A 12524-nucleotide genomic window follows, 5' to 3' on the forward strand; every position below is an offset into this window, starting at 1 on the left:
TACAAAAGAGAGCAATGGGAAAGGGAGGGGTGGCCATTAGAGAAGTCCAGCCTGTGACCCACTTTCAGAGGCTTTGCAACCCACTTTTGGTTCTTAAACCACAGGTTGGGAAGCCCTGGACTAAAGAAGGGAAGACATATGTATATCTAAGTGTATGGGAATTCTTCCCTGCCTTATCATCAATTACACTGTTTCCCTGCTGTTCTTCCCAGGAGCTCAAAACAGTGCAGTAGCCTAATAACCCATACAGAAGTCATTTATATAGTTTGAGGCCAAAGATACGACAGCCCAGGGTGAGGTGGAGAAACCAAGGAAGTTTCCCTAGAGGGCTTTAGGAGAACCTTCCGTAGCCTCAAATATTTCCAGAAATTGAAATTGTACGTCCCTGCCTGATGCATAATGACTTATCCCAGACTATCCTCTGGCCTTCATGGCTCAGCAGGGGATTTTTTCTTTCTCACAAGCTTCTTTCGCCCCAAAACCAACACCATATCAACCATGTCACACTGACTTTCCCACCCCACTTAGTGACGCCTCACTCACCAGCATCTCCAGGCAATTCAACAGCCAGCTAGAACAATATACCCCCACATATGCATTAGTGGTGGCTGTTCAGCTTCCAACACTCACCAAAGAGAGGGGGGAAGGGCATCCCCATCCAAGGTGGAGGGAAGGGGAAACCTGGCACTGTTCCTGTAGGGGCAGTGGAGTCTGATCCAGATGCTGAGCCTCCACTGGGCCGTGAAGTGCCTGCTGAGAAAGATGATAGAAACAGAAGCTCAAAGCCAGAGTAAACTTTTCCATTTAATGCTGCATTATGCACACACTCAACTCAGAGGCTGTAGGCATCTGCTGTAGCACACATTCCCCATGACAGAATGGGAGGCTCGTGGACAATTTTCACATCAGACCTCCATTCAAATCTGGGCACCAGAGTCACCTAAAGAAGAGTAGTGCCTAGAAAAAGCAATCTCCCTGTCAGTTCTATATAGGACATTACCAGACATATGGTTGAGAATAGCAGGCAGTTAGAGAGATCTGCTAGCCTCCCTTTTCCCTTCCCTCCCCCTTCCCTTTTTTCTTTCTCTGTACCGGCTGCCCCCACTCGTCCAACTGTGATGGATATTAGGCCACCATCTGATGTAGTAAAGAAGTCTTAGGTTTTAACTTAAAATAAAGTGGATTTTAAAATTGTAAAAAATGCTGAAGTATTGCATCTTGATTGTTGTAAACCCCTCGAGCCCTGCTTGGCAGGGAATGGAGTGGGATATAAGTCTAATAAAAAATAAATAAATACCAACCTGGTTTTCGCTAACATTTTAATGCTGCCGTTGCTCTAAGAAGCTCCAGGCAGCATAGAGTTTCCTCTCTACCTTTAAGCCTTAGAAGAATACTGAGGTAGGCTAGGCTGTGAGGCAGTGACTGGCTCTAGTCACGCAATGAAAGTCATACAGTGAACGAGCAGAGATTTGAACCTGGTGTTTCCCAGATTCTATTCAGACACTCTAGCTACTACAACACACTAGCTCTTCAGCTTCCCTGGTGGTGGCCTGGAAGACAGACGTAACACGGTGGGAAACAAGAGAACAGCGCTCACTCATTCCTCCAGAAATCTATGCACCTAGATCTTTTGCTGGAGTACGCTTCAGCTGAGAGAATGCAGTGGCTTCTTCAGACAAGTCTAAGAATGAAAATCCTGGGCTAGCGTGGGAGGGGACCAAGATATAGTAGGAGAAGTCTCTCTTCCTATCCAGGGGACAATCGCAAAAGGTATTCTGAGAATTCAACTGGGCACAAGAGGCTCAAAGAGCAAAATCTACCCAGCACGGCTGGCTGTTCTGATCCCCAAAGCATTGTGGGATGTCCAATACCCAGTAAAGCACATCAGGGGTGCACTACAGTTATACTCAAGCAAATTCCACACACTGTACTTCATACAGACACAATCTCAGGGGAAACAGGCAAAAAGGGAGATATGCACTGATAAACGTAAGTCTACCAGAGTCTGAGGATTCCGGGTGGACTGTACTCTGCTCCTCCCAATACACATCAAGCTGTGCCTCCCTCCCAGGCCAGGGAAGGGAACACAGCTGAGCTCTAGAGACTGCCCCCTCTCTTCCCCAGCCCTCAGAGAGAAAGAGCTGCCTGAGTGCCGTGCATCTCATGCTGACCATAAACCACCATCCCCACCTTTCCACAGCTGCACATAATTGTTCTTACTGGAATCCCTGGCTGCAAGTCACTTTGGAAGCCATTTTTAGATGGGGGGAAAAGCATCTCACCTGCGGGTTGCGTCCCTGATGTGGAAGGAGCAGCTGAAGCGTTATCTGCGTTGTTGGGTGGCTGGGCACCAGGCACTGGAGGAAATGGGCCCATGGGGGGCCACAACGGAAACATCCCAGGTGGAAAAGGAGGCAGGACGCCTTGGGGAACTGCAAGAAGGAAGGAGAGGGGAGCATGTAAGAATGATGTATAAACGGTTCTCACGAGCCTGCTACCTGGCCTATTACAACTCTTTGGAATCTGCCACAAGGGAATGTAGACTCCGGAGGACAACGGAAGACAGGAGGGCCTGGCGTGATGAGGTCCATGTGGTTGCAAAGAGTCGGACTCGACTGTGCGACTGAACAACAACAACAACAACAAGGGAATCAGTCTGGCCACCAACATTTTAGGAGAATCAGGCCAATTTAACCCTATTTATAAAATTTTGAAAAAAACTTTAATCTGCAGTCACACAGTATAGCCCAGGATAGGCAATCCCTAGTATCTGTAATGAACAGCAGCAAACCACATCATTTTGCTTGGCAGACAGGGACAGTTCTCTGTAAGCAAGGTAAGCCCCCAAAGTGCTGGCGGTGTGTGAGAAGGCGACAGTGACCTTTTATGCCTGTTCTTGCCACCTTCTGGACCCATTCATCTGCAAGCTGGACCCTCGGCAGTGCCACTGGAGCTCTGCTTCCTCCCAGTGTTTGTCCAAGTATAATCCTAATTTCTCCCAACTCTTTTCATTTGGGACATTAACATCACCACAGGTAGATGTGTTTTTCACTTGAAGCAAAAAGGATATCTGCCCTGGTACAGCCAGTTGGGGTGTTTTGTCCATGAACTACAGCTGCCAAAAGCCACCTTATGATAACGAGATGGAAATATAATGAGGAAAGATATTTTTGATTTATGCAGCATTACAGACTCACAATTAGGTGGCTGAGGAATCAGCGGAGTCTGGTGTGCTGGCGGCTGCTGCCCTGCCTCCTGCTGCTCAGGGGGCGTCTGGGACTGAGTTGGGAGGGAGGCACGGAGGACATCCATCCGGCACGTGGGGCAGGTTTGCTGGCGCTGGAACCATGACCGCAGGCAGCTGTGGAAGGGGAGAGACAGCCTGTGTTGGTGCGTATCCATGGAGACTTGGAAAAACCCCCACTTTTTTGCGAGGGGACATGGGCGGGCGCCAGAACTACCACTGGAAACGCAACCAGACGCCCGCCCTTGCCCCGCGGTTTCCAGAAACTAGTACCTCCGAGGTACTAGTTTTTTACCCTGCATCTTCAGCGGGAAGCCTCGGGTGCGCCACGGGAGCTCTATGCTTCCCAGATGTGGCGGTGAGATCGCGCCTGGAAAATCCGCCTATCTTCCATCTCTCTAGCGTGCCTAATGCTCCGTGTGACCGAGGCCTTTGATCACCTTCCCTTCCTCTCCCCACAAAAGACACCCTGTAGGTAGGGCTGAGCTCCAAAAGAACTGTGACTGACCCAAGGTCATCCAGCAAGCTTTTATGTGAAGGAGTGGGGAATCAAACCCAGTTCTCCAGATTAGAGTACACAGCTCTTACCCCATTACACCACACTGGCTCTCCCACTACACCACAGAAAGGAACATTCCTCAGAGGAAAAGCACATGCCTTAAATTGCCTGTTACCTCCTTTTATAGAATATTAGGTAGCAGAGCTGGGAAAGATCTCTGGCCTCCAATCTGAGCAGATCATATGGGGCTAGATGGTCTGACTTACTACACAGCAGTTCCATAGGTTAAGTTACACAAGACAGCTCTGTCAACAAATTTATCAATCACACAGAGGCTTTTCTTCACCTGGTGTGGAATATGTGGTTGCAAGGTAGGCGTTTAGCACCTGTCACCATCTCCTCCCGACAGATAATACACACATTGTCCATGGCCTGCAGCTCTTCTGGGGTGGCATCAGGATACCTGAGAGAGAAAACCTTGAATTAAGGGTGGGCATATTCCATATATCTGCAGGACCTACTATAATGGCCTGTCCTGCACCCTGAGATGTACACATTTTTGTTAGCAGCTGTTTTGTTCTGTTCTGTTCTCTATTGAGGCAGTAAAAGTTCTATAACACCCAAATGCTTTGTTCTGGATGTAACCCCACCTTCTTGGTTTATCTACTGACTCTCGCCTAGGTGGTTCCACCTCCTCAGTAGTCACAAGACCCTTGCAGACACCCAAGGAGAACCATCTCCTCCTCCTCCTCTCTCTCTCTCTCTCTCTCTCTCTCTCTCTGAATGATGAATACTCACAGGGTGTTCATGTTGCGTATGGCCCGGCGGGACATGATGGCATCTGTCACAGCCTTTTTGAACTGTCTGGAAAGATACAAAGAGTCCATTTTACTAGATAAACACATAACACCATTATGACACAGTGACCCAAGAGCAAAAGACTACACAGTTTTGTATGGGAAAGGTTCTTCATGAATATATTGGAACCAATACCAGTCTGTTCTAATATTGCTTCAATTTATTTTAAGATGCCCATTAAACATATGGTACTATACTCAAAACAACAATGCTCTTCCCACTGGATTAATCTTTTGGTATGTTGGATTGTTCTATCAATTACAAAAAAAATTCTCTTTCACAAAGCAAATGTAAACACACTATTGGTAGGTCATGACTAATGTTCCCTCTAAGCTGTGGAGTCTTGTGAGCAAAAATTCTACTTTGTGAGCTACTGGCATTAAAGTTGTGAGCGAGCGATTTGGCTGCTGCATAAATTAGTTTGTTCTGGAGCCATCCTTCCTGAGCAAAGACAAAAATGTGTGAGCCAGGGGCTAAAAAACTGTGAGCTAGCTCACACGAACTCAGCTTAGAGGGAACACATGACTGGGCAATTCAGCCTCATTACTCACACAGAAGCAATATTAATTTTCACATGGGTATGAAATGTCCCTCTAAAAACAGATGCAGTAGCTGTCTTGGTCTGAAGCAACAGAACCAAGTTTGAGTCCAGTGTCACCTTTTAAGACCAACAAAGTTTAATTCTGGGTATGGTACCTGATAAAGTGTGCACACACACAAAAGCGTATGCCCAGAATTAAACTTTGTTGGTCTTAAAAGGTGCCACTGGACTCAAATTTTGTTCTATTTCCTCCAAAAACAGTTTCCAAACAGTTTTTCAAGCTGGAATAATCAGATGTACCATTACACGCCACTCACTCACCTCATAGCCAGGTACATGGGCCGGATAGCAAACAGCGGGAAGGTATGTACTTTGATCATGATGGTCATGAAGGCCATGTACAGCAACACCTTGATGAAACCTGGAGCAGGAGGAGGTGGCAGCATTAGCTTTGCTTTCACTTCCACAAACCACTATTTCTCATTACGCAGGAGAAGCAAGAAGAAGCTGCCTTGAAGCACGTACAAATCTGAGACGCAACAGGAATCGGGACACAACTGCTTAGCCGGTGCAATACTGAGGGGCAACAGAGAATCATAGAATTGGAAGGGACATCCAAGGTCATCTAGTACAACCCCCTGCACAATGCAGGGAATTTACAAATAACTTTCCTCCACATCCCCAGTGACCCCTGTTCTATGCCCAGAAGATGGCAAAAACAAAACCTGCAGGATCCCTGGGCAAACGGGCCTGGAGAAAATTGCTTCCTGACCCCAAAGTGGCAATCAGCATGTCCCAGGGCATGAAAGAAAGGACCATGAAAACGAAGCACTGATGCAACCCTTCCTGCCCTCCCTCTCGTGATCTGCCTACATTCACAGAATCAGCATTAATTTCAGATGGCCATCTAGCCTCTGTTTGAAAACCTCCAAAGGAGAGCCCACCACCTCCCAAGGAAGCCTGTTCCACTGAGTAGCTGCTTTGTCAGGAAGTTCTTCCTAATGTTTAGCCAAAAGCATTTCTGATTTAATTTCAACCCATCGGTTCTGGTCTGACCTTCTGGGGCAACAGAAAACAACTCCACACCATCCTCTATATGACAGCTCTTCAAGTACTTGAAGATGGTTATCATATAACCTCTCAGTCATCTCTCCAGGCTAAACATACCCAGCTCCTTCAATCTTTCCTCATAGGACTTGGTCTCCAGATCCCTCACTATTTTTGTTGCCCTACTCTGGACACATTCCAGCTTGTCTATACAGTTTGTCAACAGAAGGTGATGCAGAAGCTAAAGCTACACCTGTGCAACAGCATCAACACACCACCTCTATGCCACACCAGCCTCACCTCCTTGAGGTGCCTCTGGGAGAAAGAGGGAGAAAAACAGCTGGAAAAACTGAAGATGAGGGCACAGCAGCCAGTCATGGCTTGATAAGCTGGGGCCGTAGCTACCATCTGGCCGTTGTACAAAGATAGGAGAACAGCATGAAAGTTGCAAAATCATCCTGCATGCAGTTGAAAAACACAGTACAGGGGCTGCAGAAGCAATTAACACTGGGCGAAAATGGCTGATACGAGGACCAGGTCTCTTACCATGCAGGCAAGATCAGCTCAAGCCTAAAAACAACCCAACCTCTTCATGTTTAAAACCATGCAAAGGAAATCAAGATATCCGGAATACAGTGACCTGGTAGAGATTTATTTAATAGCATTTATATACCACACCCTCTCCTGTGCAGTCTCGGAGCGGTCCCTCCTTACTCTCACAATAGCCTCAATGGAATATCCCTTCAGTATGTTGCCACAATCTTACACCCCCAGTATTGGAAACCTACAGACACACGTACCCCTTCTGCTCATATATGGACGGGCCATCTGGACTAGGTCCACACTTGCCTACGTTCAGAAGCCATGGCATTAGTGATGTTCAAAGACCATTCACTGAACCCAACTTGATCTTTGTTTTTTTAAGGAGGGGAGCAGCTGGCAGGCAAACCCAGGAGGACAGAGAGCAGCCTCTTGCATTGGGCCAGTCACCAACACTGGCCCGAATGTTACAGAAAGGACCCAATAGAAGTAGGCCTCTGATCGTTCCCTTTCAGGAAGGCAACAGTCATTACCTGTGAAGAGTTCTGTGTAAAGCATGTACACTGCCTTGTTGTCCCAGGGATTCTCACTCTGGAGGTCGATGGAGTGCAGGATGTATTTGATGAAGATGGTGAGCACCATTGTCATGAGGATGGCATACTGGAGAGAAGGGAGGGGGGGAAAGAGAAGGAGAGGAATCAAAAGGATGCAGCATCCATCTGCCTGCTTCTCTGTAATCCTGTTGTCACGTCACTGGTCAAACAAAACAAAACACAACGCAGGATGGGATCAGAAGTCCCATCTCCTGCCCTCCCAGAAGCAATCCCCCCCCCCAACACCTGTATCACATAATCCACAGCAGAGATAAAATCGAAAACAACTGAAGACCAAAATAAGTCAACATCTAAATACATATATGGAAAAGTAAAAACTTTTCACCTGGTGTCTAAAACGCAAGAAATTTGATACCATATGAACAAGCTGTGGGAAAAGGAGTTCCAAATACATTTTTTTTTTCAAACAGCAGAGAACATAAGAACATAAGAGACGCCAATGTTGGATCAGGCCAAAGGCCCATCCAGTCCAACACTCTGTGTCACACAGTGGCCAGAAATACCAGGTGATATCAGGAGGTCCACCAGTGGGGCCAGGACATTAGAAGCCCTCCCACTGTTGACCCCCCCCCCCAAGCACCAAGAAGACAGAGCATCACTTGCCCCAGAGCCCCTAGCTATACCTTGTGGCTAATAGCCACTGATGGACCTCTGCTCCATATGCTTATCTAATTCCCTTTTGAAGCCGTCCATGCTTGTAGCCGCCACCACTTCCTGTGGCAGTGAATTCCAAGTGTTAATCACTCTTTGGGTGAAGAAGGACTTCCTTTTATCCGTTCTAACCCAACTGCTCAGCAATTTCATTGAGTGCCCACGAGTTCTTGTATTGTGAGAAAGAGAGAAAAGTACCTCTTTCTCTATCTGCTCTATCCCATGCATAATCTTATAAACCTCGATCATGTCACCCCTCAGTCCTCCTTTCTCCAAGCTAAAGAGCCTTAAGCGTTTTAACCTTTCCTCATAGGGAAAGTGTCCCAACCCTTTTATCATTCGAGTTGCCCTTTTCTGCACTTTTTCCAAAGCTATAATATCCTTTTTAAGGTGTGGTGCCCAGAACTGCACACAGTATTCCAAATGAGGTCTCACCATTGATTTATATAGGGGCATTATTATATTGGCTGATCTGTTTTCAATACCCTTCCTAATAATCCCCAGCATAGCATTGGCCTTCTTTATTGCAGTCACACACTGTCTCAACATTTTCAGTGAGTTATCCACTACAACTCCAAGATCTCTCTCTTGCTCAGTCTCTGCCAGTTCAGACCCCATCAATGTGTATTTATATTTAGGATTTTTGGCTCCAATGTGCATCACCTTGCACTTGGCCACATTGAACCCCATTTGCCATGTTGACGCCCACTCGCCCATCCTTGACAGATCCCCTTGGAGTGCCTCACAATCCTCACTGGTTTTCACCACCCTGAACAACTTTGTATCATCCGCAAATTTAGCCACTTCACTGCTTACTCCCATCTCCAAATCATTAATGAACAAGTTAAAAAGCAGTGGACCAAGTACTGATCCCTGCGGTACCCCACTGCTTACCACCCTCCACTGAGAAAATTGCCCACCTACACTCACTCTCTGTTTTCTATGAACTAGCCAGTTTTTGATCCATAAAAGAACTTGTCCTTCTATCCCATGATTTTTGAGCTTACTTAGGAGCCTTTGATGAGGAACTTTATCAAAAGCTTTCTGGAAGTCAAGGTAAATAATATCTATTGGATCCCCCTTGTCCACATGTTTGTTCACCCCCTCAAAGAACACTAACAGGTTAGTGAGACAAGATCTTCCCTTACAGAAACCGTGCTGAGTCTGCCTCAATAGGTTTTGTTCATCTATGTGCCTACTAATTCTTTCCTTAATAATGGTTTCCACCAATTTACCCGGTATCGACGTCAGACTGACTGGCCTGTAATTTCCCGGATCTCCTCTGGAACCCTTTTTAAAGATGGGAGTGACATTAGCTACCTTCCAATCCTCAGGAATGGAGGCAGATTTTAAGGAAAGATTACATATCTTTGTCAGGAGATCTACAAGTTCACATTTGAGTTCTTTCAGAACTCTCGGATGTATGCCATCTGGGCCTGGTGATTTTTCAGTTTTTAAGTTGTCTATCAGTTTTAGGACCTCCTCTCTCATCACCTCAATCTGACTCAGGTCTTCCAACACCCCTCCTGAAATCAGTGGTTCTGGAGTGGGCAAGCACTTCTCATCTTCCACAGTGAAGACGGAGGCAAAAAATGCATTTAGCTTCTCAGCCATTTCCCTATCATCCTTCAATACTCCTTTTACCCCTTGGTCGTCCAAGGGCCCCACTGCCTCCCTGGCTGGTTTCCTGTTTCTAATGTATTTGAAGAAAGTTTTATTGTTGGTTTTTACGTTTTTTGCTATATGCTCCTCATATTCCCTTTTTGCCTGCCTGACCTCAGACTTGCATTTTATTTGCCATAGCCTGTGTTCCGTTTTATCAGCCTCACTGTGACTAGCTTTCCACTGCTTAAAGGAATTCTTTTTACTTTTTACAGCCTCCATTACTCTGTTTGTTAACCATGCAGGCTTTTTCCTATACCTGTTTGTGCCTTTCCTAACCTGCGGAATATATATTTTTTGAGCTTCTAGGATCGTAGTTTTAAATAGATCCCAAGCTTCCCCAATTGTTTTGACCCTTTCTACTTTTCCTTTCAGTTTCCTCCCCACGTGTCCCCTCATATCAGAGAAATTACCCCTTTTAAAGTTAAAAATGGTTGTGTGAGTCTTTTTGGCCAATTCTCTATTTGTACAAATGATGAACTCAACAACATTATGATCACTGTTTCCAAGCGGTGCAATCACTTTTACATCTCTCACCAGGTCTTGAGTGTTACTTAGGACCAAATCAAGGATCGCCTCTCCCCTGGTAGGTTCCGTGACCATCTGCTCCATAGCACAGTCATTTAGAGTGTCTAGAAACTCAATCTCTTTTTCCCGGCTAGAACACATATTGACCCAATCAATGTGTGGGTAGTTAAAATCACCTATTATTACACAGTGTTTTTGTCTAGTTGCTATCTTTAAGGCATTCATCATTTTATAATCCTCCTCTATCTTTTGATCTGGTGGGCGATAACAAACTCCCAGTGTTAAGTTTCCTTTTGGCCCCCCTATTTCAACCCATAGAACTTCCAGAAGCGAATCCAATTCACTTAGCCTCTCAATCTTTCTAGACTTTATACCCTCTCTGACATACAGAGCTACCCCACCTCCAACCCTTCCCCCCCTATCCTTCCGATATAATATATAACCAGGAATCACTGTGTCCCACTGATTTTCCTCATCCCACCAAGTTTCAGAAATACCCACAATGTCTATTTTTCCCTCCCTCACCAAGCACTCCAACTCCCCGATTTTACCTCGGACACTTCTAGCATTTGTATAGAAACAGCTGTAATTTCCCTTACAAGTTAAGCCTGCATCCTTCCTCTTGCTATCTCGAGTCGTTGTCCGGCAGTCCATGTCACCAGCCATGGCCTCTGTGGACAATTTCAATCCACCTCCCTGTAGAAAAGAAACCGGTACCCCCTCACCTCTCTCAGATGAGCCAACCCGAACCAGAGACTTTTCATCTCCTGTCGGCTTTCCCCCAATATTCAGTTTAAAAGCTGAGGGGACCCTACCACATCACAAAGTGCTTATGAAATGCCCTGTTTTCAAATGTGGGTGCCATGTGACATAGAAAACTGTTGCTTGACACACTCTGGACACAGAACTACTCGTGCCATCCTGTGGGTGCAGGCCATGGGGATGAGTCAGAATTCACATAAACCAGGTCCTTTGCACTGGCTGGGAAGAGGAACCAGTCCACCTTGTACCCTGATCTGTAAGTGCAAGCATTTTTAACACTAGCCCCTCCCCAAAACCACACCTAGGAATAAAACCCTTCCTCACCCCCATGAGCACGAATCACAGGCTGCTTTAGAAGGAAAAGCATCATGCAACGCCATTAAAAACCAGCCCACTTCTTGCCTAGAAACCAGCTAGGATTTTTGCTTGGTATTTTTACACTTTTACCAGTCAGAAACTCTTGATATGCAATTAAGTCACTGGTTATTGTTTGTGCTCTTGAACACCCTGTCAGTCTTCGATCTTTCGCGATGGAGTAAAAGCAACAGTTCCCACACTGCGTCTTAGCTCTGGTCTGCAGATAATGAACTCCCTTATGAACTTGGCTGACCACTAGGGTCATCTATGGAGGCCCTGCTTCAGGTGCCCCAGCCTGGCGGGTGGCAATGCGGGAGAGGGCCTTCTTGGTCATGGCACCAGAACTCTGGAACTCGCTTCTCTCCTGCTGCTGCCTTCCACTAGCAGATGAAGACTTTTTTCTATTGCCTGACATTCCCTCAATGATCCCTCCTTCCTGCCTAATGTTGTTGTTGTTAGTATTAGTAGTATCTCTTTGTATGTATTTTTGCACTGTTTGTAATTATTTTAATGTGTGTTTTTTGCATGGGGTGGATTGGTTTTCAAATGTGATTTGTATTGGTTTTTAAATGTGATTTTACTATGTGTTAATTTGTCAGCCAATGTTGATAGCCCTTGTGTGGACAGAAAAGCAAGATATAAATTTTGTAAATAAATAGGTCTGTACATTTGAAAAGCACACCCACTCACTTCAAACCCAAACACCAGCTGGACGGAAGCTCCCCGTGTGAGGATACTGTGGTAGGCGTGGTTGACAAACAAGAAATCCAGGATGCCCAACAGCAACATCAGAGCTGGAAAAACAAAACATGATTTCACCAGGAGAAGGGCATAAGCAAGCAAGACATCAAGATTTCACACAATCTCCATGCCCACTACATTCCAAGCGACTTAAGGAAGCACTACTAGGTTCTCTCATTAATGGTAGAAGGGTAAGGTTAAAGGTTAAGGCAGGGGGGCAGATCTGGGACGCCAGGATTCCCACTACAGCTTTGGAAGTGAGAATTGGTAATGCAAGACTTTTGTTCTACAATTATTTCTTGGTAATGTCCACAGGCAGAGCAGCTCTCCCTCAAACTGCCCAAGGAAGTACAGTCTTGCGTTCAATGGCTCAGTGGGGCTGTGTACTGGCAGAGGCCACATGCAAATTGCTGCCTGAAATCATCCTTCCTGGCCAGCTGCTGCTCTTTGCAAATTCACTGGAAGGAAGTGCTTAAGATG

General features: G+C 46.0%; 1 protein-coding gene across 2 annotated transcripts in view; it reads right to left on the minus strand.

The window, feature by feature from the left end:
* Positions 1 to 12524, minus strand: part of SYVN1 (synoviolin 1) — a 32852-nt gene that overhangs the window by 7647 nt on the left and 12681 nt on the right. Inside the window, exons 6-13 of one of the 2 annotated variants that reach the window (XM_015411950.1) lie at positions 11994 to 12097; positions 7263 to 7389; positions 5464 to 5563; positions 4542 to 4607; positions 4090 to 4206; positions 3198 to 3361; positions 2283 to 2432; positions 631 to 750 (exon numbers count right to left, since the gene is read on the minus strand). In XM_015411950.1, coding sequence (XP_015267436.1) covers positions 631 to 750; positions 2283 to 2432; positions 3198 to 3361; positions 4090 to 4206; positions 4542 to 4607; positions 5464 to 5563; positions 7263 to 7389; positions 11994 to 12097 — 948 coding nt within the window. Of the gene's footprint in view, positions 1 to 630; positions 754 to 2282; positions 2433 to 3197; positions 3362 to 4089; positions 4207 to 4541; positions 4608 to 5463; positions 5564 to 7262; positions 7390 to 11993; positions 12098 to 12524 lie in introns of both variants that reach the window. The other variant, XM_015411949.1, reaches the window with a different exon arrangement.

Source organism: Gekko japonicus, unplaced genomic scaffold (assembly GCF_001447785.1).
Source record: "Gekko japonicus isolate JY-2015 unplaced genomic scaffold, Gekko_japonicus_V1.1 scaffold563, whole genome shotgun sequence".
NCBI lineage: Eukaryota > Metazoa > Chordata > Lepidosauria > Squamata > Gekkonidae > Gekko > Gekko japonicus.